This window comes from Panthera uncia, chromosome E1, assembly GCF_023721935.1.
Source record: "Panthera uncia isolate 11264 chromosome E1, Puncia_PCG_1.0, whole genome shotgun sequence".
NCBI classification, from domain to species: domain Eukaryota; kingdom Metazoa; phylum Chordata; class Mammalia; order Carnivora; family Felidae; genus Panthera; species Panthera uncia.
This window is the reverse complement of record NC_064814.1, coordinates 12,133,558-12,161,303: the sequence shown is the minus strand read 5'-3', so window position 1 is coordinate 12,161,303 and position 27,746 is coordinate 12,133,558. Positions and strand designations below refer to the sequence as shown.

Below are 27,746 nucleotides of genomic sequence, written 5' to 3'. Positions count from 1 at the left end.
CCCCCCCCCTCTGCCCCTCTTCCTCTCTTTCCCTTTCTCCCCTCCCCCTCTCTCCCTCTGCCCTTCTGCTTGCTTGCTTGCTTGCTTGCACGTGCACACACACTCTGTCTCAATAAAAAAAAAAAAAAGAAGAAGTTAATGTCTTTTCAGGGACTGGGGGAAAATGGACAATGATTGTTAACGAGTATGGGTTGTCTTTTGGGTTGATGAAATTGTTCTAAATTAGATAATGGTGATAATTACACAACTCTGAATATATTAAAAACCATTGAGTTAGGGGCGCCTGGGTGGCTCAGTCGGTTGGGCGTCCGACTTCGGCTCCAGTCATGATCTCATGGCTGGGGAGTTTGAGTCTGCATTGGGCTCTGTGCTGGAGCCTGCTTTGGATTCTGTCTCCCTCTTTCTCTGTCCCTCCCCGGCTTGTGCTCTGTCTCTCTCAAATACAAATAAACATTAAAAAAAAAAATTTAAAAACCTTTGAATTAGACAATTTAAAAGGGCGAATTTTATGGTATACGAAATATCTCAGTAACTCTGTTATTAAAAAATAAAAAAGTCAAGGGGTGCCTGGGTGGCTCAGTCAGTTGAGCATCCAACTCTTTTCTTTGTTTTTTTTTTTAAATTTTTTTCTTAACGTTTACTTATTATTGAGAGACAGAGAGACACAGAGCGTGAGCAGGGGAGGGGTAGAGAGAAGGGAGAGACAGAATCTGAAGTAGGCTGCAGGCTCTGAGCTGTCAGCACAGAGCCTGACATGGGGCTCGAACTCCCAAACTATGAGATCATGACCTGAGCTGAAGTCAGTTGCCTAACCAACTGAGCCACCCAGGCGCCCCAAGCATCCAACTCTTGATTTCTGCTCAGGTCATGATCTCATGGTTTGTGAGATTGAGCCCCACATTGGGCTCTACCCTGACAGTGTGGAGTCTGCTTGGGATCCTCTCTCTTCCTCTCTCTCTGCCCCTCCCCCATTCATGCTCTCTTGCTCTCTCTCAAAAATAACTTTAAAAAAAAGAAGGTAAAAATTTTAAAAAGCATTTCCCAGTATTTCCACTTGAAGTAGTTAATGGAAGTAAGGACAAAAATACATGCTCAGTGATATATAATTCAGCTTTACTTTTTTATATCAAAAATTGGAGACATGTTCAATTAGAGAAAGATTTAACAGACTAATTGTATGTATGTATGATATAATCGTTTTTGATGTTTTTCTGGTGATACAAGAAAACTCATCTATGTATCGTTAAATGAAGAAGGAGGTTTTTAAACCAGATATGACATATATTTCCATGGAGTTTTTATATATGAATTTTTTTAAATAGAAGAAAATAGGGGCACCTGGGTAGCTCAGTCGGTTAAGTGTCCAACTTCAGCTTAGGTCATGATCTCACAGTTCACAAGTTTGAACCTCGCATCCAGCTCTGTGCTGACAGCTCAGAGCCTGGAGCCTGTTTCAGATTCTGTGTCTCCCTCTCTCTCTGCTCCTTCCCCACTCGCACTCTGCTTCTCTCTCTCTCAAAAATAAATAAACATTAAAAAAAAATAAAATAAAAATAAATGGAAGAAAATAACCTCTTCACATTTTAGGGCATGTATGTGGATAACGGGTCATTTTAAAAAACTTTGTTATGGAAAAATTTAAACATGCATAAGTAGAATAATATTATGTACTACTACCTACTCAGTTTTAAAATTTTTCGGGGCACCTGGGTGGCTCAGTTGGTTGGGAGTCCGACTTCAGTTCAGGTCATGATCTCATGGTCTGTGAGTTCTCATGGTCTGCTGACAGCTCAGAGCCTGGAGCCTGCTTCAGATTCTGTGTCTCTCTCTCTCTGTCCCTGCCCTGCTCATGCTCTTCCTCTCTCAATCTCAAAAATGAATAAATGTTAAAATTTTTTAAATTTTTCAATTCATGACCAGTTTTGTGTCTTCTGTACCTCAGTTCTTTTTCACCTCTTCCTTTGTTGTTTTGAGGCAATCCCAGGTGTCTTATAATGTAATCTCTTAAGTATTTCAGAATGTGAAAAATCTCTGAAAAATACTTTAAAAAATACCAGTGCCATTATCATATGTAGAAAGTTAATGATTCTAATCAATGTTCAAACTTACAATTTTTTCAAATATTACTTGTGTTTAGGGGAAATTATTTGGCTCAGTCCGTAGAACATGTGACTCTTGATCTCAGAGTGGTGAGTTCAAGCCCCACATTTGGGCTTGAACTTAAAAAAAAAGAAATATTATTATTTTTTAAACTTGGTTAGGACCCAAATGAAGTCCACATATTGTGACTGATGTGTTTTTTATATGTCTTTTACTCTTTGTTCCCTTTCAATCTTTCTTCCTCTGTAATTTGTTGAAGAAAGCAGCAGAGTGGATTTTACTTATTGTATCCCTATGCATATTCCCCTTGTGCTCTGTATTTCCTGTAAATTGGTAGTTGGATCTAGAGGATTGATCAGATTCCGGTTCAAGAATTTTTTTTTTTTTTGGTAAGACTTTCATAGATGGTGTACTAACTTCATCATATGTGTGCGTGTGTGTGTATGTATAAATGTTTATTTAAAAATTTTTTTAAATTTTTTAACATTTATTTTTGAGAGACAGAGACAGAGCATGAGCTGGAGAGGGGCAGAGAGAGAGGGAGACACAGAATCTGAAGCAGGCTCTAGTCTCTGCGCTGTCAGCACAGAGCCTGACGCGGGGCATGAACTTGCAACCTAGGCCAAAGTCGGATGCTTAATCGGCTGAGCCACCCAGGCACCCGTTTATTCATTTTTGAGAGAGAGAGAGAGAGAGAGACAGAGAGAGAGCGTGAGTGGGGGAGGGGCAGAGAGTGGGGGAGACACAATCTGAAGCAGGCTCCAGGCTCTGAGCTGTCAGCACAGAGCCGGACACGGGCTGGAATTCACTAGTCGTGAGATCATGACCTGAGACGAAGTTGGACGCTTAACCAACAGAGTCACCCAGATGCCCCTCGTGTTTATTAATTTCTTCTATAATTATCACATTTTCTAAATTTCCTCCAATAAACATGGTTGCTTTTATGAAAAAGAAAAAAACGTATCATTAAGAAAGAATAGATTGTGAGTCCACAGTGGATACAAGGAGTAATGGGCTGTGGGCAATCCCCAAATTGAATAATTTACATGTGAATATTCAGAATTGACTTCATTTGCAGTTGTTTTTGCTAAGTTGGGAAGTTCTCATGCTGATTATAGTTGCTAAGAAATGTTTCACATGTTGTCGTATCAAACTTGTACACTGTTATATCTGCCTGTGAAGTTTTTGGCGTGCATGAAAAGACATTGCAGGACTAAACTAATCCAGGAGAGTCCTCCATATTTTTCATCCATCCTTTATCTGTACTGATCTCAAAAATACTTTCTTCAATTATGTTTTGTCTTTGCACATGGTTGCAGAGTTGTCTTACAGGTGTGCTTCCGGGTTACATCTGTAAAATGATAAGCATTAATGTGACCTCTTTTCACATGGTCCATGTCTTACTCTTTTCTGAACTCTTTTCGAACAAAGCACACTAATCTGAGATTGATACTCCTTTTTTGTTGAGGGATTTAGTGTTGAGGCCTGGAAGGAAAAAAGCACACACTTATCCATATTTTATGTTTGACGGTCAGACTTCTAAGAGAACATTGATGCTAATTATCTATTACCTTGGAGGGGTCAACTGCAGTATATTAAGGTGATATATCCTATTAATTAAGTTTTTATCTGTATGGAAGAAACTATTTTCCCAAGAAATGTTATTTTATTTATACCACACGGAAAAACTTTTCTTTTTCTGAGTTCCTACATTGGCTTGTTCAAGAAAAAGATAAATCTGGTCCTGAAATTAATTTATGGGTCAGGATTAATCTTGTGGAGAAAGATGTTTGGGGTGCCTGGGTGGTTCAGTTAGTTAAGCATCCAACTCTTGATGTTGGCTCAGGTCGTGATCTCATGGGCTCTGTGCTGACAGTGCAGAGCTTGCTTGGGATTCTCTCTCTCTCTCTCTCTCTCTCTCTCTCTCTCTCTGCCTCACCTTCCTTCTCTCATAAATAAACATTAAAAAAATTAAGGGGGAAAAAAAGATGTTCACAGTTTTAGCCTTCATGACCCAAAAAATAAAAAACTTTTTGTAAAACTCGTTACTGTTTCACCTTTATCTACAGGATAAAATCAATATGCTTGTCATAAAAGGCTCTTCATGATCTGACTTCTGCCTCTCTCCCCATATTCATCCCCTCCTTGTATTCTATGTGTTTCAGTTATATGAAACAGCTTGTTGTTCCTTAAATATGTCATGCCAGCTGGCTGTTGTCCCTATCTGAATGTCCTTTCCTTCCCCACATCCTTTTGCCCTGTTTTCTTACCACTTACCTTTTTTTTCTTTAAATATTTTATTTTTTAAGTAATCGCTACACCCAGTGTGGGGCTCCAACACACAACCTGAGATCAAGAGTCACACACTCAACCAAGTAAGCCAGCTAGGTACCCCATTCTTACCAATTATCTTAAAAAAATTGTTTTTAATGTTTATTTATATGTGAGAGAGAGAGACAGAGACAGAGTGTGAGCTGGGGAGGGGCAGAGAGAGACAGAGGACAGAATCCCAAGCAGGCTTCAGGCTCTGAGCTGTCAGCACAGAGCCTGACAGGGGGATCGAACTCACAAGTCATGAGATTATGACCTGAGCAGAAGTCGGATGCTTAACTGACTGAGCCACCTATGCACCCCTTTACCAGTTATCTTTTAAATCCCAGCTTAAATGTCCTCTTCTTTGTTATTGTTATCTTGTCATATTACAAGCACACATAGACACATAAATACATTTGAGAGTAAGGTCCATGTCTTACTGTTTTCTGTAACTGGGCTGCTTACCTCTAGGCCTCCACATAAAATGGGCATTCAGTACACGTTTATTGGATTGAGTTGAAGCATAGGTGGGCACTATAACAGGCTACTAAAATAGTTCAGGTTGGGGCGCCTGGGTGGCTCAGTCGGTTAAGTGTCCGACTTCAGCTCAGGTCACGATCTCGCGGTCTGTGAGTTCGAGCCCCGCGTCAGGCTCTGGGCTGATGGCTCAGAACCTGGAGCCTGCTTCTGATTCTGTGTCTCCCTCTCTCTCTGCCCCTCCCCTGTTCGTGCTCTGTCTCTCTGTGTCTCAAAAATAAAAAAATTAAAAAAAAAAAAACACGTTAAAAAAAAATAAAATAGTTCAGGTCTTGGAGAAACAGTATTTTTACTGCCATCATTTTTCGAAAACCGGTCTGCCTTAGGAGTGCTTAATATCCTATCCCTACTGCAATTTATATATGTGTTAGTAATTATGATCTGGGAAGTGGAGATTGTAGACAGTCTGAAAATTGCCTTCCCAGGGAGCCCTTTCAAGAACTCTGGAGAAAATAGTGGTCATGCCATTTCCTCCTATGCTGGCATATAGAAGCAGCAGGACTGGGGAGCAAGAAGTTCTAGAGCCCTTATCCTTGGCCTTGTTAACTTTGCTTGCCGGGGTGATGAACTGGCTTTGGAGAAAAGATTAATGACCTGGGGCAGCTCCAGAGGCTTATTTTTGTTAAGCTGCTTTCATTCTTTAATCTCATATATAATTACAGTGTCCTTTAGTGGTGGGGTAGAAAAATCGGAATAGGTTATCATTGGTGTCTGGATTTTTCAGTTCTTGGTTCCTCCCATCCTTCATTGTTTGTATAGTTTTAAAAATTACGTAACGTGGATTCACGTTTGTTGAATACAAGTACAAAAATGTCTAGAGACAAAAAATTCCTCTGCCAATCCCTGCATATGTATAGGTATTCATAGATACACACAAGATAAAGCTATTTTTTTCTTTAAATATAAGGATTATATTCTTAATATCCTGTGATTATGTCAAGTCATGAGGTCTTGTGTTGAGTTGAGAAGAAAAGAGCTCATTTATAACCAAACCTTGGTCATCCTAACCCTTGTTTGATCAGTTGTTATAAAGCTAATAACACTGCTACATTGTAAAATTGAATAGAGCAATGTGTTTGGCATGTATTTGGTGCCTTGTGTTTTCTTCTTTTTAGCAAGATCAAGTATGGTATTTTTATAGGCAATTAAGTATGTTGTTTCTATTACCTACAAACAATCCTGCATGTTTTGTTATTGTTACCACTACATACAGATGAAGAAACCAAGGCTTAAAGAGGTTAAGCTTGTTTATTCAAGGTCACAGGACTAAGCGGGTGTTGAGAGAATTGGACTCCAACCAGTCTGACTGTAAAAGCCATGTCTTACTGCCCTGCCGAACCATCTCTCCAATGCATTCAGCTTCCCTCTTGAAACTGAATGGTTTAGGGGCGCCTGGGTGGCTCAGTCGGTTGAGCATCCGACTTCGGCTCAGGTCGTGATCTCATGGTCCGTGAGTTTGAGCCCCGCGTCGGGCTCTGTGCTGACAGCTCAGAGCCTGGAGCCTGTTTCAGATTCTGTGTCTCCCTCTCTCACTCTCTGCGCCTCCCCCACCCATGCTTGCTTGCTCGCTCTCTCTCTCTCTCTCTTTCTCTCTCTCTCTCTGTGAGAAATAAATAAACTTAAAAATTAAAAAAAAAAAAAAAAGAAACTGAATGGTTTCTCAAACCATCTGTGGTGAGGGCTAGTGGTGGTGTCTTCCCTGATGTGTGGCAAATCATTACTTTTGTAAAGTACAATACAAATCAGTTACTAGAAAAATTAAGTTTAAAAAAGGGACAGAAAATATAAACCCAAAGGTATTCTTAGATTACAAATTACTTGGTCAAACTTCTATAAAAAATTCTAAATGCTTACTTTATTAAAAAATTTTTTTTAATGTTTATTCATTTTTTGAGAGAGAGAGACAGAGCGTGAGTGGGGGAGGGGCAGAAAGCAAGGGAGACACAGAATCTGAAGCTGGCTCCCGGCTCCCAGCTCCCAGCTCCCGGCACCTGCCTCTGAGCTGTCAGCACAGAGCCCAATGTGGGGCTTGAACCCGTGAATCATGAGATTATGACCTGGCCGAAGTCGGACGCTCAACCAACTGAGCCACCCAGGTGCCCCTGTAAATGCTTGCTTTAAATTTTGTACTTACTTCCTCACAGACTGCCAGAATCAGTTTGTGGGCCAGCACTGGACTACAGACACTGAAAGGCACTGCTTTATTATTTTTTTTAATTTATTATTATTTTTTTAACATTTATTTATTTTTTGAGACAGAGAGAGACAGAGCATGAATGGGGGACGGTCAGAGAGAGGGAGACACAGAATCTGAAACAGGCTCCAGGCTCTGAGCTTTCAGCACAGAGCCTGACGCGGGGCTCGAACCCATGGACCGTGAGATCATGACCTGAGCTGAAGTCGGCCGCTTAACCGACTGAGCCACCCAGGCGCCCCTGAAAGGCACTGCTTTAGAGTCCTTATGCTGGGGTATAGAAACACTCCTAGAACTAATTTTTTTTATTAAATATCTTATGAAAGATTAAAAAAAAATTTTAGTGTTTATTTTTGAGAGAGAGAGAGTGTGTGAGCAGGGGAGGGGCAGAGTGGGGCGGGGGGTGGGGGTGGGGAGAGACACTGAGACACAGAATCCAAAGCAAGTTCCAGGATCTGAGCTGTCAGCACCGCCTGACGCGGGGCTCGAACTCAAGAGCCATGAGATCATGATGTGAGCTGAAGTCAGACACTTAACTGACTGAGCCACCCAGGCACCCCTGAAAGATTTTAAATGTTAGCATTTATCAATGCATGGTGAATCTTGGTTCTTCTTCTTTTACACCCTTTTCCTTGCCAACCTAGATTATTTTGACATAAATCCCAGATATCACATCATTGTGTTCATAAATATTTTAGTATGTATCTTTAAGAAATAGGGACTCTTTGGGGCGCCTGGGTGGCGCAGTCGGTTAAGCGTCCGACTTCAGCCAGGTCACGATCTCGCGGTCCGTGAGTTCGAGCCCCGCGTCGGGCTCTGGGCTGATGGCCCGGAGCCTGGAGCCTGTTTCCGATTCTGTGTCTCCCTCTCTCTCTGCCCCTCCCCCGTTCATGCTCTGTCTCTCTCTGTCCCAAAAATAAAAATAAAAAATGTTAAAAAAAAAAAAAAAAAAGGGACTCTTTAAAAAAACCTATTTTCCATAACGTTATCACATCTAAAAAATTAACAATTCCTTAATATCTTCAGGTGTGCTGTAGGTGTTAAGATTTCCCAGATTTTTCATAAATATCTATTTGTGGTTGATTCCTTCAAATAAGAAAGAACTTTTCCTTCATCCTGTTAATATGATATATTTATTGATTTTTATGTGTTGAACCACCCTTGTATTCCTGAAATAAATCTCAGGAATTGGTTATGGTATATAATCTTTTTAATATGCTGCCAAATTCAGTTTGCTAGTATTTTATTGAGGATTTTTGCATGTGTATTCATAAGAGATCTCGGTCTGTAGTTTTCTTGCAGTGTCTTTGGCTTTGGTATTAGAGTAATGTGGTCTCATGAAATCAAGAAATGTTCTCTCTTCAATTTTAAGGAAATGTTTAAGAAGTATTAGTGTTAATTTTGAAGAACTGGCTCTTGGGATGTAGCTTCATTGCTAACTTTCTGTGTGACCTTGACCAAATCATTTTACTTTTTTGGGCCTCAGTTCCTCCGTCTGTAAAAGAATATCTAATTGAATTATATGCTTCTTAATACATCTCTATCAGTTTGTTGCCCTACACTAGGGTCTAATCTGGTAGAAAGGTGTTTGCTTTCATCCTTATAATAACTTGTTATCAGGAATGAATTTCTTCTCCCTGAAATTAATGGAATCACAGACTTATAAGTTGGAAGGAGCTTTAAGAGGTTATTTGACTTAGTCCTCTGCCTTTACAGAAGCAAATTATTACCTCTGCCACATAGGTAAAATAGCTGATGTTCAGAAAGTTTAAGTGATTTTCCCAAGCTATATAACTAGGATTTAAGTCTATTTACTAGATTCTGAAGTATACATGTGGTCCTTTTTGAAAGTAGCTTAATTAGATAATAATCTTGTTTTTCCTTCTCTATAGGTTCTTTGCACTGACATCCCTTCGTCTTGTATTTTTACTTGCGTTCAGCTCAATGATCATTGTGTGTATAGATCAATGGAAGAACAAAATCTGGCCTGAAATAAAAGGTGAGTTCGATAGCATTTAGAACAATCTGAACTGGAAATGATCTTTCATTTAATTTTTACCTTATTTTGGGGGGTTTATGGGGGAGTATATAGAACTGGGAATACCTTTTGATGCCTGAATTATTTGCTTTAGGAGACACTTGAAGGGCTGGTGCTCCTTCTGTAGTTTGGTGGAGCTGTGCTCCACCCTTCCCATTGTTACTAAGCTCAGGAGACCTGTACCCACCACCTGAGATGTTCTAGCCTTCATTATTGGTCTGAGGAGTAAGTAGTCCTCAAGTTAAAAAAAAAAAAAAAAGATTCTCATTGCATACTACATCTTTACTGAGGCAGTATCAGTTTGCCTCTCAGGGATTTCTTTTAACTTGTTTATTTATAAAGCAGTAAGCTAAGTGTTGTGACTTATATATAGTACTCTAAGACATGATTCCTTTTCTCAAAGATTGTACATACATAAACAGAAGACAAATGAAATGACAGTTGTAACACAGTACCAAATATGTCACGGTGCAGTATGTGATCAGTATGTTTATTATGTATTTTGGCCCTGGCTCAGGCCTTGAATGAAGCAAGAGATTTGAACAGTTGAATATAAAAGTGTGTTTCTAGAGGGGCCAGAGCTTGATTAGTCTGAGAAACCAGAAGCTGCAAAGCATCTCTGAGAGCAGGGAATTGGTCACTTTCACCCTAATGAAGAGGTCACTGAAAGGAGTACTAGGAAATAAAACTGAAAACATGTTGAGATTAGATTTTACAAGGCTTTTGAGTTAGGCCTAGAAGTTTAGACTTTATCCTATAGCTAGTGGGTGGTCATTGAACATTGTTAAAGCTTATATGCTGAAGTGATATTAAAGCTTAATTTGATAGCATTTTGCAAGCTCACAGAGAAGAAAATGAGGAAGGAGAGAGACCTGATAGGAAACTATGGCAGTATGTGTGAGAAGTAGTCAGAGAAGTATTCATGGAAACAAATGATGGGTGGCTTCAAGAGCTGAGAAGTAGGAAGACACATTAAGACTGGTAAATAGGGGGTTAGAAGAATTAAGGGATAAAAGCCAGCTGCGGGAGTTCAAAGCTAGGAGAATAGGAGAATGGGATTATAGTCAGCGTATACAGTAGCAGCAGGCAGGGGAGTCCGTTGGCGTAGGGGTTGAGAGCGAGGAAAATTGATGTAGGTTTTGGACATGTTAATTTTGAAGTGTTGGCAGGATATTTACACCAAAGTATACAGCTTTTAAATACATTCCCATCCTATTTTGCAGAGACTTTAAGGAGTCATGTAGTTCATTCACCTGTTTTATGGCTGGTGAACGTCAAAAGACTTGACATCGTTCACTATAGTTAATAGGTCTCTTTTTAAAGAGAAAAGACAGATTTCTAGGGTTGGAGTAAATATAATCCGCCTCAGTAACCTGGTGCACCTTGATACGTATGAACAACCAAGACGCACTTGAGGGGTGGGACGGGTCATTTTTTTTCATGTGCACCTTGATTCTCAGTTGTAGAAAGTAGAAGGGGTCCTGATGCTCCATTTGGATCCCCTCACCCGCCCACTGGAGAAATGAGCAGGCATCAGCCATCATCCCCGTGTCTGCAGTTCCCTAACTCTGTCAGTGTAACATAGTGTCTCCTTTTTATTGGCTATTAGCATTTTCTTTTCCTCAAACCTATTAAAACTTGAGCTGTCAGACCAACAGCCTAACATTTTTATGTTTAGTTTTCCCTACCAACTAATGCTGGTGTTTGTTTTAATATTGTAGTGCCAAGACCCGACGCATTAGACAATGAGAGGTATGGAACACTAATTAAATCCCTTTTCGTTGCTCTGATTGATTCTCTTGTTGTAATATTCTGGTTCCATGTTGTTAACTCCATGTTATGGATACAGAGTATAAGCTGAGAACCTAGTCTGTTCCACATAATCATTTTAACAAATCTAAAATTCAGGCAGCAATATGTTGAGATGGCTAGTGTCCTCTGCTATTAAGAAAAGTTTTGAAAAAGAAGTGTTGTAGTGCCCCGTAATCTAACATGCCAGGAAATTAGCTGCATTTTTTAGCCCTATTGTGAAAACTTCGAGGCAACTTACTTCATTTGTCTCCTGGCTTTTATACCAGGTCATTTAGTGTTTTCTGTGACCTCTGGCTTTTTAAAGTTCCTGGTCAGAAAACACATTGGTTCCAGGCATCAGCAAGCCAAAGATTCCTCTTATGTCTTACAGGTCCTGCTTTCATTTCTCAGTTCATTCATCCCATACGTTTGATCCAAGGAATTTCCTCTGCTATGGTTTATTTTGCTTTTGCTTTGTTTATTTTCTCTCTGATGGACACATGCACCATTGCCTCCCCTCAGCAGCAGGAGTGTCAGACTGTGCTTTACTTTTATCCCTGAATTGCAATCACAGTGAATTGCAATGGTCCGAGTGCAGGGAAGATGTTTCTAAGCACAAAGGGCCTTGGAGCTGGTGGCAGGTTTATACACGTGGATTGGGCCGCTTGCTCACAGGGTGGAGCTGTTGGAACAAGCGTGCCCTCCTAGTCTCTAAATTCAAGTTTCAACCTGTGAGACAAGAAGAAAGTCCCACTTCACTTCCAGAGCACCTAGGACTAGCCACTCCCCAGCTCCAATTGAAACCTAGAAGCATCGGCTGCCTACACAGCAAGATGGGGCAGGGGGGGAGTCCCTCAACACCCTCCTTTCACAGCTCCCCCTTCTCTCTCCTATAGCTGGGGCTTTGTGCACCCTCGGTTGCTCAGCGTGCCCGAGCTCTGCCACCACGTAGCTGAAGTCTGGGTTAGTGGGACCATTTTCATAAGGAATCTTTTGCTTTTCAAAAAGCAAAACCCAGGCAAGGTAAGACTTCCCATTTCACTTTCATTTCTGGCTTCTCAGTTCAGTTCATGCTAAACTGAGACAGTCCTGTGATGGCATATCCTCATTCAAGAGAGGAAAGATCCCGACGATCGTGGAGACAAAGGGAAGTTGTAGGAAGGGGTTTCTGACCAGCCACTAGGACTAGGGGAAGAGCTTGACGATTCCTTCTTTGGGTGCTTGCCTCTTAGATTGAGCCATCTTCCTTAGATTGAGCCCCAAGATGGCAAAGAAAGCTTGCTTGTGTGCGTTTTGTGTCATAGTAAACATGTGGTAGGTTGTTGGGTTTTTTAATTTTTTACCTTTTTTGTTTTTTTTTTAATTAAAAAAACCCCACCACCAACACTTGCTTTCAGAGAGAATTTTTGGCTAAGCCCATGCAGACCAATTTCCTAGCAGGAAAGGTGCAGCCCTGTTGGGTTAGCCACGGAAAAGGAGTTTGAATAGAATGGACATCCTCCTTTCCATCCCAGACATAATCACTATGGGATGCAACAGTGGCTAGACACAGCTGTGATTCTGACATGCCCACTCATAGGTCATAAAGAATCATTTTAATCACATCTCCACCTATCCCCTGTCCCCACCTCAGTCTCCCTCCATGTAACAGAAACTTAATACTGTTTCCTGACTCCTCCAGTTCTGCTTGCTGAGCTGTGGGATACTGACCTTTTTGGCCGTTTTGGGCCGCTACATCCCTGGGCTCTTGCTGTCCTACTTAATACGTAAGTATGGCACATAACCTTCCCCTGAGCTTACCCTGCTAGCTTTTCCAGCCACAGCTAACTCTAGGTCTAGAAAGAGGACTTTTATATTTTGGTTCTCCAGGAAATGATCTTTTTATATTTTCATAACCTGTTTGGTGTCATGAAAGTATCTTTCTTCTTATCTATAACAGGCTCCCCACACATAAAGTACTTTTCTTACTAAGTCAGCTTTAGAAATCATTGAGGGTTCACTAACCTATGTTGTATTACCAACTATAAAGACTGTCTGTTCCTATTTAGGAGGAAATTTTTAGAGTCCGAATACTGTGTAATAGCAGAACACAATTCTTAGAGGTTTCTCTACTAGATTCTGCTTATTCTGGAGCACTTTTTTTTCTTCTGGAGCACAGTTTTTTAAATTTAGTTACTTCCTGTTGGCCTGAACTCTGTGTGGGGCTGGAAGAACTGAGTAGTTATGGTTGTGGCCAGAAGCTCACATGATTTGTTGTCTAGTTTCTGAGGCATTGTTACCAGTTAGCCTTTTGTATGGCTCAGTGACACCTGTATGCATGTGACCACACTGCCTGGTTCTGTTCTTAATGTATCGTCAGCACACTCTGCTATGCACAGCCACGTAGGTGGCTGCAGAAGTCTCTGCCCCCCAAAACCCCCTCATGTAGTGGGGGAGCCTAGTAAAGATGGATGACCAGCAGAATGAAACAGAACTATTTCCCACCGAGTGTCCAGAGGGCACAGTGACAGAAGGACAGTAAGGACTGTTTCGTACAGCCCCTTCTCCACCTTGCCGCTGTTTCCCACTCCTTCTCTCAGTTGTCACTGTCATGATGTGGCCCCTTGCTGTGTACCACCGACTGTGGGATCGAGCATATGTACGGCTGAAGCCAGCTCTGCAGCGGCTAGATTTCAGTGTCCGTGGCTACATGATGTCAAAGCAGAGAGAGAGACAATGTAAGTGTCAAGGGGAGGCTTCTTTCCACTTGGGCAATTTGGGGAAGACAAGGAGAAGCCTGTGAGTCCTCAGAAGTTGGAGAAGTGAGTGAGGTGTGGTTGGTGTGTAGGGGGCGGTGATAGGTAAAAGTAATATTTTATTCTAGGAAGTCTGTGCAGGCTTACCAATTTTCCCACTTAGAATTCCGGACACTCCCATTTTAAACAAATCTGGGGAAAGCTCTTCCAAATTGAATAAAAGTCAGACAGCGAAGATATCCCTAGTGTTTGCTGCTTTTTAGGAAGTACTTTCCTTGTGCCCGAGCACTGTGCTGGCAGCTCTGCATACATGTCTTATTTAACCTTGACAACCTTGAGAAAAGAAATTGAACTTCACAGTTAGTAAATGGCAACCTCTAAGCCAGGCCTCTTTTTACTACTGAAAGCTGCTTTCCAAAGGTGATTCATGCTGCCTGAGAAGCCAGAAGATCCAAGATCCTCCAACACATGAATGACAGTTCCGTGAACTTTTTCCTCCCTCCTGTGGGCTGGTCAGGTTAGATATTTCATTAAGCCCTAGCCTTCAGAGAGCCCTGCACACACAAGGTCATCAAGGCCCAACACCCCCTGGCACAGCCAGCTAAATAGTATCAGTCCTCAAAAGCCTAATTTAACCAAGGTGGAGCATCTCCCTTTGCCCTCTCTAGGACAGCCTCCACTTTCCACCTTGACATCCTGTCTGCCCCTAGCTGATCCTGCGACTTGTTGATCATCTGATCAGAACAAAAGTGTGGAGGGGCTGGTGGAGGAGAGGCAATGGAAGAGAGATCTTTCTCTCCCCCGTTATCAGCTTACCTTGTTACTTAGGCTCAGCAACCCCCACCCTCAGGCATTGTGATGGGGGCTTCAGGATATATTCAGAGGATTCATTCTGTTCTGTTCTGATTTTATGCCTTTGAAGTCCAGGGCGGGTGGGGGTTTCCCCTTAAGGGAAGACATCAAGGCCTTCTGCTCTTTCCACATAGTGCGCCGCAGAGCCCTACACCCAGAGCGTGCAATGGACAACCACAGTGACAGCGAAGAGGAGCTTGCTGCTTTCTGTCCTCAGGTATCTTGGGTGTGGAAGGCGCACCACTGGCCAGTTAGCCCCCTTTAACTGTATGGCAGCTCATGTTTAGGCAGTGACTAGGTTTTCAAGTTCATTATGGGTGCTTCAAGGCCCCACCCTCCCCTTGCTCCAAAGAACAGTGAGGAGAGAAGCTAGTGTTCTATTGGGACTGTGTGCATAGATCCTAGTTTGAGCCTGGTGACCAGCACACCCTCTTCCGTGTCTCCTTTTAACCCCTACCATCATGGCAGAACTTCTGGAACTGGCGTGATCATCTTTTAAACAGCCCAGCCCACCTTGTGTTGGGCAATGTATCTTCCTGGCCACCTGTGAAAAGTTATCTCTGGATCAGTTATTTGCTTAAGAGTAAGTGGCTGGTTGACTCCCCACAATACTTTCCTTCTTATGCTCAAGATTGATAAATAAGGGTGTTTTCCTTGGGGGAGCAGCCTAAAAGGGGTAAAGATATTGCCTGAAGTCCCTATTGTGCCTGATTGCACTGCTGGCTTTAGGGTAGCCTTTAGGGCTGGCTAATTAGTAGAGCTATAACTGGGAACTGCACCTTTTCCTAATGGCATTCTCTCTTCAGGCTTGTTGGTCTTTTCTTTCCTAAGCTGGATGATTCTACTGTTGCCAGGGAATTGGCCATCACAGACTCCGAGCACTCGGATGCTGAGGTCTCCTGTACAGACAATGGCACATTCAATCTTTCACGGGGCCAGACACCTCTAACAGAAGGCTCTGAAGGTGAGGGGAACCTTGGATCCAAGTTGATAATGACTCTGACTGTTGCCACTTAGCTTCCCTGGGCAGAAGGGGATACTGCCCCCTCCTCTCTGAGGTGTGGATCAGGTGGCAGAACAGCTTTGGCATATGGCTACAGCCAGAATGGTACTGCTGCTCTCCTTGAAATCCTCCCTTAGTAGCCTCCGGTTTCTAGGCTCATATGGAGCATACTGGAGGAAGGGGAGGGAGTTCTTTGGGCAGTAGAGATCATAGCAGTCTGTAAGTGGAGGGGAAAGGCCAACCAGTACTCCAGGTTTTGCTTCACCCTGAGAAATACAGGGTAGAAAAATCGGGTTACATGGGGCTGACTTTGTGGGGCTGGGGCACAGGAGTGCCAGGTTGTTGCCATGTCTCAGACACCCCTCTGTTCTCCCAGACCTAGATGGTCACAGTGATCCAGAAGAATCCTTTGCCAGAGACCTTCCAGACTTCCCTTCCATTAATGTGGATCCTGCTGGCCTGGATGATGAGGACGATACCAGCATTGGGATGCCCAGCTTGATGTACCGTTCCCCACCAGGAGCTGAGGAGCTCCAGAACCCTCCCGCCAGCCAGGACGAGGCTGTACTGCCGGAGCTCCTGCTTGGTGCCCTGCCTGCAGGATCCAACCTCACCAGCAACCTTGCCAGCCTGGTCTCCCAGGGCATGATTCACCTGGCCCTGTCAGGGGCCTCCCAGCCAGGCCCTTCTGGCCCACCTCCCCGGAGAGCAACGAGAGGCTTCCTTCGGGCCCCTAGTTCAGACCTGGACACTGATGCTGAGGGGGATGACTTTGAACTTCTGGACCAGTCAGAGCTGAATCAGCTGGACCCTGCCAGTTCCAGGAGCCACTGAGGCAGACTCCTTTTGGGGGTCACTGTGGTTTAGGTTTTTTTTCTCCCTATCCCACTTAAGGTGAAGGGGCAAGGGAAGAACCCAGGTCCCATCCACTGAATTCTGTATGTATGCTTGGTGACCTGGCTGAAGCTCAGGCCTGCTGAGAGAGGATACTCGCTCCCCGGCTACCAGCTGGACGCCCATTTCTGAGCTCAATCACTGCAGTGAGAGTGCTCCCCCAGGGGAGGCTTCTCCATCAGAATGGTACTTTTGGGGAACAAAGTAATCAGGGGTATTGGTTCCCCTTTGAGGGGGTGCTGCTGTTTGCTTCTAGGTATGGGTGCTCGGGGGCCCTCAGTGATAGAAGCCACCCTTTCCTTCCTTCCTCCCTTCATCTCCTCCCTGGAGCTCCAAGTCAGGCAGCAGCTGGAAGAGTTACATTGCCATCCTCTTTTGCTAAGCCATGATTTGATTTGTCTTTTTCTAAGCAAATTTTTTGGTTCTGCAGAGCAGGCCTGCTCCCTCTGCCCCAGCCCATCCTCATTTCTTGAGGCTTAACCTCCAGTGCTCCAAAGTAGTGCTTGTGAAATTTAGGAAATGTGAACATGATGTGAGGGTCGGCCTCTTCAACATTACCTTGGGCTGTGGGGTCAGCTGGCTGAGAGGGCGGGTGCCTCTATATCTCATGGTCTCATGGAATCTTCTGAAGCTGCCTGGTTATTTTTGGTGCTGCTAACCCCTGGCTCCATTTGACCATCAGCCTGAGCAACGAGCAAAGCAATACCATACCATATCCATTTCCATGTTCCCGTTCCTTCCCCTGCTCCTCCTTTGGAGAAGCAATAATTGCATGGGGGGTGTCAAAGTAGCACTTTACAAATGGCTCATTGGCATTCACCCCAGGAGCCACCAGCTCTTCTTGCACCAGCTCTTCTTACTCCTGATTCAGTTCCTTTAATAGTTTTATTTTCAGTTGCTTCCCACTTGGCAGGGCCTCTTTTAAGGATGAGCCCAGTTAGCAAGAATGTGTCTGTAGTCAGAAACCCCTCTAAGGGGTATCTGTTCTACTGTCATGCTAGAGAAAAACTAAAAATGGCAATTCTAGACCTGTGCCAGACTACAGCCTCTCTCTGCTTTCCCAATCAGAGCTCAGGCCAAACTCTTCTGTCCTCTTGCCCTCTGCATTAACCCTTTGCTGATCCTCAGGGACCACTCCCCCAACACTCCCATACCTGGGCAAGGGATGTTGGACAGAGCCCATTTTCATGTGCTGCAGGTGGGAGTGTGCTAACATGTTTGCTCTTGGTTGATGGACAAGGTAGAGGCCGGGAGTGAAAATTAGGAGTGAGAAGGGAGAAGAGCTAGGTGCCTGTTTCATAGTCACTTGTGTGTGAAGATTCGGGGTAATGGTATCTCCCCACTTTAGGGTTCTCAGACTTTGGACACCTCCTCTCTTCTCAGAGCCCAGATGTCTCACAGGTGAACTCTGATAGGGAAAAACACAGGAGTGTGGGAGAGGAGCGGGTTTTGGTGTGTTTGCATGAGTGTGTGTAGCTTCAGGCCTTGGAAGTTGGCAAAAGGGAGGGAGGAAGGAGAGCAAAATCTTCAGAGGGTGTTTCTTGTACCTGGGGGATCCTGCTCTGAATCTCCTTAGTCCTCCACTGTGAACTGGGGTGGGGATGGACGGGAGGGGGGAGGGAGGGAGTGGTGCTGGGGAATAAATCTTATATGAGAACAATCTTTAAGAGACTGATGTTGAATGGTGTTTTACCCTTGATAGTGTTCTCAGGTGACAACCTTAGAATAGTAAGTCCAGCTGTGAGCGACCCACCTGCCCTGTTTTTCCTTTGTGATGGTCAGAATAATCACCATGGTATGAAGCCACTTCCCCTCCCCTGGAGAGCCTAGACAGTATAACTGGCACTCTTGGTTGGCATCTAGCCAGCAGTTCCATCATTTTTTTTTAATGTTTGTTTATTTTAGAGAGAGAGAGAAAGCAAGCGGGGGAGGGGCAGAGAGAGAGAGGGAGCCAGAATCCCAAGCAAGCTCTGCACTGTCAGTATGCAGCCCCACCTGCGGCTCAAACCCACGAACCTCAAGATCATGACCTGAGCCGAAATCAAGAGTCGGATGCCCAACCTACTGTGCCACCCAGGCACCCCTCATTTTTAATTCTTAATATTGTTCCTTAGACATGTGAAGACAACTACGTGTTTCAAAGGCTAATGAGAATTTAGGTAACAGAAGGCTGTAAAGATTAACACCATGCTCTTCCTCTGGAGTGTTTGAGCTGCAGGGACAGCTGCTCTTTGGCCTTCGGCTGACCTCAGAAACTAGAAACACTTATTTCAGGCTTTGTCCCATTGGCCACTGTGGGCAGAAGTGGAAAACACCTGCCAGGTGTTGCCATAAGATTGACTCGGCCAACAGGAAACTTTTCTAACAAGCTTTGTGGCTTAACCGTAGCCCCGTCCCAACCCTGCCTTGCCTTGGCGTTCACACCACAGCACGTGTTGAGCGCCCCCTGTGCGCGAGGCCCGGTAACGGGCAATGAAGGATATCGCTATTGTCCTTCCAGAGTTTCTACGCATTTTTGTCTTCCAACCACCCTCCTGTTAGTATCTCTTTTTCCTATTTTACAAATGAGACCGACGAAAAGAGCATCGGGCCGTGGGACAGGGCACGTCCCTGTGAGTAACTGGCTCTGTGATCTTGAGCAAGTCGCTAGCCCAGCGGGAGTTGATCCCAAGTTTTCTCCCCCTTGGAACACCGGCCCAGCTCACGGTGACGAGAGCTCAGCCGCTGCCTCTGGAAGCGGGTCTCGGAACGTGAAGGCGTGATTTACTACGGCCGGCGTCCCGAGGAGCAGGGAGGGAGAAGTCCAGGGCAGGCGCCCCACCTCCGCTGCATGGACCCAGAAGTGCGAGGGACCACACTCGCACCCGGCTCCCGACAGCACTGACCTACGGCGCCCGGGAAGGGTCGCTTCGTTCCTCGCCAAGACTTCCCCTTCCGCCAATCACCGCTTGCGCCCCGCCCTTCCCGTCGCCGGAAGCAGCCGTTGCCCCGAGCAACTGCAACGTCCGGCTTTCCAAGTTGGCGGCGGGAAAGGCCATGAGTAAAGGCCGGGCCGAGGCTGCGGCGGGAGGTAAACGGACCGCGGGCACGGGGGAGACCCGGGCGGGGGCCGGGCGAGGGGTCGGTTGAGTGACCTCCCCCCATGCCCCGTCTCCTCGTAGCCCCCGGGATTCTCCTGAGATACCTGCAGGAGCAGAACCGGCCCTACAGCGCCCAGGACGTGTTTGGGAACCTGCAGCGGGAACATGGACTGGGCAAGGCGGTGAGGACCCTCTCCTGGGACCGCCCCCCTACCCTTGGGGCCCCTCGAATCAGCCTGAAGTGCTGCCCTCTCGAGACAGCCATTCTAGCCTTGAGCTTCCTAAGGCTGGTCGGCCCTAATTCCCACTGCCTGGGCCCTAAATCATCCCTCTGATTGGTTCTGCCTCTCCCCTCTGCCAGGCGGTGGTGAAGGCGCTGGAGCAGCTGGCCCAACAAGGCAAAATCAAAGAGAAGATGTACGGCAAGCAGAAGATCTATTTTGCGGACCAGGTGAGGGAAACCTGTGCAGATTATCACCCGTGTGAGACCCCGACATTAGGTGAATCAGTCTCTAGAATGAACTCTGACTTGAGGCATCCCGTGAAACTCAGCTAGCCCACGCCATTAAAAGGGCCCCACACACCCTTTAAATCAAAGTGGGTACTCCCCTTGCTGTGATCCAGACTCAACGAGACTTCCAGATCTGAGATGTACATGATAGATGACAGAAGATCCTGAATTGTTCCTACCAAGGTCCCTTTCCCCTTGGAGGTTTCTTTTTCCCAGTCATCTAGATCAGAACCATCATCTGCCAAATGATTTGCCTTCTGTCCCCACCCCTCCCAACACAGATGACACTAATTTTATATCTCTAGGCCAGACCACCGCCCGGATGCCTTCCAGACCTTGCAGAATCAATATTGCTGAAGTAGAATGCACATCTCCCCTAAATGGGCTCCTTTTACAGGCTTCTCCCTCAGTTAGAGCCACTCGTCACCCAACTCAGAGACTGGGGAGTCACTCTTACCTCACAGCTTAGGCAGCCAGCAAATCCAGTTGGCTTTCCCCCTTCCTGAATCCACCCTCCCCTTTCTGTCTGCCATTGCTGATTGAGTTCAGGTGCTCCTCATCTATCACGATAGCCTCCTCACAGCTCCTGGCCTCCTCACACATCTTAAACGCTGCAGCCAGAATGGTCTGCGTCAGTACAATCTGGGGCCATTTCCCTACTTGAAACTCCAGCACTCCCTACAACAGGGAGAAATCTACATAGAGACTTGGCTCCAGGCTGCTGCTAGCCTCACCTGTCCCTTCACCAGTACTAGACCATTTAGGTGTATTTTACTCCTGTGTCCTTCCTCTGCCTGGAGTTTTAAAATCCCTTCTTCCTCTTCTGCGTCTTTGCTCAGCGAACTCTTACTCCAAAGTTTTCCCTCAGGCATCACCTCCAGAAACCTTCCCCGGATTCTCTCCTCGCCTCTTCTTCAGGCACTCACCTCCCTGAGGGATGCTATATTGTGGTGGTCTTTTTACCCATCTCCTCGCTAGACTGCAGCCCTTCCAGGGCTGAGCCCACTTCTCACTCTTCCTCCTTTGCTGAGCACAACCCCCCCTCCCCATCCCAGTATCTAACGTCCAGTAGACCCTGAATACTAGTTTAACTGAACCACACCACCATCAAGACTAACTTTTCTGAAATAGGTTTCATTACATTACTACTCCAATGAAGAGTCCCTGAGGGAGAATTCGGCAGCATTTTTTCTGTAAAGACAATTTTGTGCTTTTGCCGGCCAGATGGCCTCTTGTCATAGCTATACAACTGTCACAGCCACTGAGGGCCGTCATTATAGAGCAGTATGTAAATGATCACATGTAAACGAGTAAACATGTAAATGAGTGGGTGTAACTGTGTTTCCAGAAATTTTTGTTTTCACAACCCCGAATGTGGCAGGATTTGGCGTGCAGGCTGTAGTTTGCTGCCTTCTGCTATAAAGGTTTACTTTGCTTTAATGAAGAGTCCAAACTGCCCAGGCTGGCATTCCTATTCTTTCTAACCTGCTCCCTGACATCACTGACAAGACCACCCCACCCCCCATCCCGAGCCCCACCACAGTCCTTTGTGGCAGCTGGTCTTTCTCAGGGGAGGGGCCCCTCAGACGTTTACTGGAGTCCCTTCAATACCACCCACCACGACTCTTGACCTGCCCAGGTTCCTCCTACTGTGGAAATGTGTAATTTAGGTATCACTACCTTGGGAAGAATGTTCCTTTACTCTTTTAGCCCAGTGAGTGGTTTTACCACTAAACTAAGATTTCTGCCCTGTTCAGTATCCTGAAGCTCCTTGAGGACAGGCATCAGGTTTTAACTTTTTTACACCTTTTTGTTTGTTGGGACCAGTACCGAACCGAATGGTGTCTCACAGGGACCCTCCCGCTGTTCTCCCAGGCCCCCTGGAGGGCTGGGGAGCCCCAGGTTCTTGAGTGGATGTGATGTGGCCTGCCCAGATGTGGCCTCACATCACACCCACCCACTTCTGTTTGTCGTCTCACCTCTGGCAGGACCAGTTTGAGATGGTGAGTGACGCTGACCTCCAAGGCCTGGACACCAAAATCGTGGCCCTCACTGCCAAGGTGCAGAGCCTCCAGCAGAGCTGCCGCCACATGGAGGCCGGTAGGACTGGGCGGATGCCGGAAGGGGCCCCTGGCGCGAGGGTCAGTCCAGAGGGCAGGAATCCCTAAGTGAATGGTTTGCTGACCGCAATGTCTCGCTGCAGTGGAGAGCTGGGCTGGGCCGCCACAGGCATTATGTTACAAGAAACGTAAACGGCTAATGGCTTTTGAATATAAGTGGGCAAGACACGCATTTGCTTTCCCTAACATTATCAGTGTACTGTGCCCACACTCCCTCTGTGCCTGTTTCTTTAACTGGCTACAGGGAACAGTCTGTTCAACCTCACACTTTACCACTGCTTGTAGATGGAAGAGGAAAGAAAAGCAGACTAAACTGGTAATTCTGTAAGCCTTAATCTCTGCCGAGCGCAATTTCCAGAATATGGAACTCATTCTGGACCCTGGGTGTAGAACCTAGAGCAAGGTAGGGGCCCAGTCTCCTACCTCAGGGAGCACCCACTGGGAAAGACAAAACCCCATCATCAGGGTAAGAAGCGACCTCAGGGAGATGTGGTTTCAGAGCTGAAGGAGTTAACTAGTGCCCTGACCACACCGGAGATGCAGAAAGAGATCCAGGAGTTGAAGAAGGAATGTGCTGGCTACAGAGAGAGACTGAAGAACATCAAAGCAGCCACCAACCACGTGACTCCAGAAGAGAAAGAGCAGGTGAGTCAGGAGGAAGGGGGGTAGCGGGGCGGTCTGCCTGTGCAGGTCTGGAGTGAGGCCGAGGTTGCCCCCCAGCAGCCCCTGAGAGGCTAGAGCAAGCCATTTCCCTGTGCAGGTGTACAGAGAGAGGCAGAAGTACTGCAAGGAATGGAGGAAGCGGAAGAGGATGGTAAGTGCGTGAGCTCCGCAGCAGGCCCTGGAAAATGGCAGCCACCGGAGAAACTGCTGCCTGAGGTCATGGGTCCGCCAGGCAGTGCCGCCCGTCTGAAAAGGGGTGGTTTTGTTTCTTGTCAGGCAACAGAACTGTCTGATGCGATCCTTGAAGGATACCCCAAGAGCAAGAAGCAGTTCTTTGTAAGTGGTTCTCTCTGTCTCTCCCCTCCTTGCCACCCTGGGGTCTTCGTCCAGGGAGGTCTCGTTTACTGGTCTCCCTGCCCCAGGAGGAAGTTGGGATAGAGACCGATGAAGATTACAACGTGAAGCTCCCAGACCCTTGAGGAGTCCTCTGCAGGATGGGGGAATGGAAGCGACGTCCTGGACTGGCCGCCTCCTTCAGGTTGGCTTCTTTGTTCCTGCTGCTTTCCACCTTTGAGCAGAGCAGCTGGGAGAGGGGCATGAACCAGAATACAGGGCTCAGGGAGTGAGCAAGCCCAGAGTGGATGGTTGTCATGCTCGTTTCATCATCTAGATTCCAATTGCTTGCACTTAAACTTGGAACAACGCTAAAGGAAAGCATTTGGCAATATTTATTGTACTATAATTTGATATAAAAATACTTAATTTCCTCTGGATAACCAAACCTCCCAGATGTCAACCCTGAGGAAGGCTACCGGGTAGAGAGAAGCTAGTATACACAGCATTCGAGGAGCCCAAGGCTTTACCCAGGACTTTTCTGGGCTCTGTACCCCAGGAGGCCTTTAAAGTATCTTCTCTACCCCTTCACGCCACTCCCAAGTCCTGGGAGAAACACAAGCAGCACTAAGATGGTGGAGACCCAGGTATGCTCGACAGGATGGCTGGGAGTGATTTGGAGGCCCAGTTCACTTTCAAAAATTGTAACTTTAGCAAAATTGCGATGTTGGTGTTTAGAATATTAAAAAAAAAAAATTAATATGTAGTGCTATGTCACATGTAACTTCTCTGTGCTATGCTCCTGCCTGTGGGGACAGAGGGGGCAGGGGTATGTGGGGGAGGAAGGAGAGGGGATGTAGTAGCAAGTGAGGGCAGGAACCCAGTAGCCCTGCCCTGAGCTGGCCAGAAGAGGCCTGATCTCACCTTGGGCTGACCAGGCAGCCCTAGCTGAGGCACAAGGAGGCCTTTCACCCCTCTTGGCTGTGGGAGTATTTCCTCATGTTCCTCCCTTCCCGTCCAACTACTGCCAAAATGGCCAAACTTGGGCCAAATGTTGCCCAAGAGACCAAACCAAATGCAAACAGTAGCTTCCCAATATGTGTAATCAGGAGCAAAAATCTGAGGATTAGAAGGGGAGAGACCAGGAGCTCTTATGGGGGGAGGGGGGGTGTCCCCAGAACAGGGTCACCCCCCCCCCCCCGAAGACTTCTACGGAGAAGGGGAAAGACAGTAAGCTCGAGTTCTGTGGTCAGTATAATAAATTAAAGCTTTCACAAAACAAATACCCCAGCCCCAGTGAGGATGAAGGGGTGCTGGGGAACCAAACACCGAGAACCAGCTGACTAGTGTGCAGTGTCGCAGTCCAATCTCATAAGCCCAGTGGCTCCGTGGCCAAGTAGGAGACTCTGGCATCTTGTTGGCTCTTCTGCAGCTTCCAAAACCCAGTCAGTACAGCTGGTTCTTCAATTGGTGCAAGACGCCAATCACAATCTCCCGTAGGGTCTGGCGGGGGCAGCAGAGGAAAACACGAGTGATGCTCAGATACCTGCCTAGACCAGTCATGCTCTTTAGAGTACAACAGAAAAAGCCCCTGGGAAACACCGTTTACAGTCGACTCTGAAATGTCCCTGAGACAGGACAGAGAAAGGGATGGAGACATGGACAGCTATGTGGTAAAGCAAATACAAGAAATGGGAATGGTAGCATTTAGGTGGTGGGCACAGGAGTGTCCACTCTTGTGTCGCAGGACACTTAAAGTGGTTCCAGAAAATGTCAGGAAACAAAAAAGTGAGATGCAAGTCAAGCCTCAGAAACTCCATGCAATACCATTAACACACGGCTCCATTACAAATAATCACAAACCCCAGGGAAAACTAGTGGGCCTGGGGGTGGGAGCCAGGAATGTTTCTAGAAATTCCACGTGATTCTGCTATGAGTGATGAGGGCTTACATACTAGGCAGCCATAATGCAAGCTAACAAAGGCCAGAGCGAGGGCTTGCCTGAGTTAAGTGCCCACATCATTCTTGCCAAATGAAACCTTAACAGGAAAATGTGGGCCAGGAAGCAAAGAAGAGAGCCTCCAGAAACCTAAAAGTTGCCACCTTCCCTCTCTGAACAAATTAGGACGGACTTGGGTCACTTGGCCTGAAGGAAGATAGAAAATCCGCACCCCTTGACCACTGCTGCCCCATACCTGAGGCTTACAGTGCTCCTCAATCCAGCTGAAGACACAGGCTGACAGCTCCTGGAAACTGGCCACGGAGATAGAGGCATTGAAGGACTGGAACAGTGAGTCCATGATGCCTTGAAACACATTGAACTTGACTTGGTCAGAGACCTGGTCTTCTCCCTCATGGGGGTTGTCCTGGTGTGCCTTCACAATCTGCTCATAGTTGCTGAAAGCGAGTAGAACAGGGCTAAGGTGCTATAACAGCTCAGGTCACCGTATGTACTCCCCCGGCCCCAGGAAGGGGTTCCCAGAGAGCTGCTGGGACAGAAATGGGTGACCCCTCTCTCTACCCCTCGTTAATCCCACAGGCACTTTGAGTATCTGCTAGGTATCAGGGACTGTTGGGGTGCAGAGTCCTACCCCTAAGTGGCCACCTACAGGAATGAGAAGATTATCTGTTCTGTATTATCTGATGTGGCCTTTGAACAAGAGAAAGGTATAAACTGAAGTCAGCTTCAGAGTCCCCTCAGAAGCCCTGGCTCCCCGAGCTCAGCATCCCCCCCTTACACTTTCATGATCTTTAGGGCCGTGACGTCCTTGCGTAGCATGGACACCTCCTCCTCCTGCTTTTTCTTCTCCTTGTGCAAAAACTGGATGTAGTCAATAGCTGCAGTGAGGGTGGGCACAGAGGATGTCTCAGCCAGAAGGACAAGGTTTACTTTGTTTCCCCTTCCTCCCTTTCCCCAACTCTCTCATTATAATCACCCCACCGGGGCCAGGCCGAAAGTGAGTGTAAGTCTCTGGCCTCCTCACAGCACCACTGGCCCCAGCCACTCCCAGTGCTCTCCCTGGCCATACTCTTCTGTAGAACGATGGCTTTGCTGAGCTTTTGGGAGCCAATGGAGAAGTCCTGCTGCTGGCAGGTGGGGACGATGGTCTGGAGGTCATCATAGCCTCTCTGTGGAGACAGGAGGGAAAACAAGGGTTCCTTAACTCCAAGGGATTCAGGCAAACTGGTACAAAACTTTCTGTGAACCGAAGTTCCATGCTCACAAACTCAAAGGGGTAGGGGACTAGAAAAAAGGAGGTGTTCATATCCAGGGACTAGAGCAGGATGCTGGGGACTGATGAGGGCAGGGTAGATCTGAAATACACAGGGGCCTCCTGCATTGGCTGAGGTACAGGCCTCCCCAGTCACCTTGATGGCGTCTCTCCTCTTCTGCTCAGCCTGAGTATGTGCTCGCCGCCGCCGGTCCTTGTAGGACTCCTTGTAGGACTCCTGGTGGTAATCACTGTCCTCGTCATCTACGCTCAAAGTTGGGGGCAGGAAGAGGTCATTTTGAAGCCCAGTGGGCCCGGCTAACCCACCTTGCCCCAGTGGGGAAGAAAAAACTGGTGCTCAGAGACAGCAAATGGACAGAACCGTCTAATATTCTAGATGAGGTGAAAGATGGTGAGACCCTGTGTCTAACGCTAGGCCTCCAGCACCCCCGTGTGGATGACTGGAGCTTCCTGTCTAGGAAATATACTAAAATGATGGTATATCTGAGCCCCCCCAGGTGGGGGCATGTTGCTGCCTACCTGTATTGGGGACAGAAGAGGCACTGGTGGAACCGATGCTATTAGCTCTGGACACTACACTCCCCTTTCGGGTACTTTCTACAAAAAGCCCTGTAAAAGAGAGGTCCCAATCACTACGGGGTAGGACAGGAGGACACTGTTAGAACTTCAGACACCTGTGTGTACAATGGCTTCCTGATCCTTAAATGCTGACCTCTCCCTTTCAACCCAAAAGCTACCCATATTGGGTCATCCACTTCCTGCTGTGCCCCACCACAGTGCTCCTGTCTCTGGTGTCTCCACTGCTCCAGGGGCCTGCAATGATACCACCGGTTCACAAAGTGGCATCTAGGCACAACGAGGGTGACAGAATGGCTAGCTCCCACTATTTTCATCATTTCCTTGTTTCAGAGCAGCAGGAATTATACCCTTATGCTTCCTGCCCCTTATGCAGCTCCTCCCTCATTGTCTCAGGGCAGGAACTCCGCTCAGGGACAGTGGACTGTGCTCAGGTGTGGCTGGCAAGACCACGGGAATCCACAGGACTGTGGCAGGAGTGTCACCAGGGAGCTAGAGACTGTGGGAGAGGTACTCACCGGGGTCCAGGCTGTTGTCACTGTAGGCATACTCCACCTGTAACACCAAGCAAAGGAGCTCATCAGACCTCCGCCCGGGGCTGGGCACCTCCTCTCACTCTGAGCGCGTGCGCACTCGTACACACACCACACACCCCTACCACACACACCTCTACCCGCCCCAACCCCCCCCCCCACCCCGAGAGCGCAGGCAATTGCAAGATGCACGCGCGTGCGTTCACTTATACACATACACACACACACACACACACACAC

General features: G+C 46.6%; 3 protein-coding genes across 7 annotated transcripts in view; 2 read left to right on the top strand and 1 right to left on the bottom strand.

Moving 5' to 3' along the window:
• RETREG3 (reticulophagy regulator family member 3) overlaps positions 1–17,999 on the top strand; it is a 23,563-nt gene extending 5,564 nt beyond the window's left edge. The window contains exons 2-9 of the mRNA XM_049636128.1: positions 9,037–9,143; positions 10,904–10,934; positions 11,870–11,996; positions 12,655–12,739; positions 13,553–13,690; positions 14,695–14,777; positions 15,392–15,524; positions 15,940–17,999. Of these exons, the coding sequence (XP_049492085.1) occupies positions 9,037–9,143; positions 10,904–10,934; positions 11,870–11,996; positions 12,655–12,739; positions 13,553–13,690; positions 14,695–14,777; positions 15,392–15,524; positions 15,940–16,397 (1,162 nt within the window). The 3' untranslated portion in view covers positions 16,398–17,999. The remainder of the gene's footprint in view (positions 1–9,036; positions 9,144–10,903; positions 10,935–11,869; positions 11,997–12,654; positions 12,740–13,552; positions 13,691–14,694; positions 14,778–15,391; positions 15,525–15,939) is intronic.
• Positions 18,000–18,101: 102 nt separating this feature from the next.
• On the top strand, positions 18,102–23,439 carry PSMC3IP (PSMC3 interacting protein). The gene is made up of 8 exons (XM_049636137.1): positions 18,102–19,527; positions 19,619–19,719; positions 19,899–19,988; positions 22,037–22,148; positions 22,668–22,813; positions 22,929–22,982; positions 23,108–23,167; positions 23,254–23,439. Exons 1-8 carry the CDS (start codon positions 19,494–19,496, stop codon positions 23,308–23,310), a joined length of 654 nt encoding a protein of 217 aa, XP_049492094.1. The 5' UTR covers positions 18,102–19,493; the 3' UTR covers positions 23,311–23,439.
• A 102-nt stretch (positions 23,440–23,541) lies between these two features.
• The window catches only part of MLX (MAX dimerization protein MLX), a 5,212-nt gene continuing 1,007 nt past the window's right edge, over positions 23,542–27,746 (bottom strand). For 2 of the 5 annotated variants that reach the window (XM_049636132.1, XM_049636135.1), the window contains exons 2-8: positions 27,492–27,528; positions 26,917–27,006; positions 26,534–26,640; positions 26,194–26,293; positions 25,903–26,002; positions 25,360–25,561; positions 23,542–24,667 (exon numbers count right to left, since the gene is read on the bottom strand). In XM_049636132.1, the coding sequence (XP_049492089.1) occupies positions 24,611–24,667; positions 25,360–25,561; positions 25,903–26,002; positions 26,194–26,293; positions 26,534–26,640; positions 26,917–27,006; positions 27,492–27,528 (693 nt within the window). In that variant the 3' untranslated portion in view covers positions 23,542–24,610. Of the gene's footprint in view, positions 24,668–25,359; positions 25,562–25,902; positions 26,003–26,100; positions 26,294–26,533; positions 26,641–26,916; positions 27,007–27,491; positions 27,529–27,746 lie in introns of all 5 variants that reach the window. The other 3 variants (XM_049636133.1, XM_049636134.1, XM_049636136.1) reach the window with 3 other exon arrangements.

What these genes read in the sequence shown, in the direction of transcription:
- PSMC3IP (XM_049636137.1), top strand. Translation starts at nt 19,494, where the DNA reads ATGAGTAAAGGCCGGGCCGAGGCTGCGGCGGGAG. An exon ending in AACATGGACTGGGCAAGGCG is followed by an intron (nt 19,720 to 19,898) that starts GTGAGGACCCTC and finishes CCCCTCTGCCAG; the next exon opens with GCGGTGGTGAAGGCGCTGGA. An exon ending in AGATCTATTTTGCGGACCAG is followed by an intron (nt 19,989 to 22,036) that starts GTGAGGGAAACC and finishes CACCTCTGGCAG; the next exon opens with GACCAGTTTGAGATGGTGAG.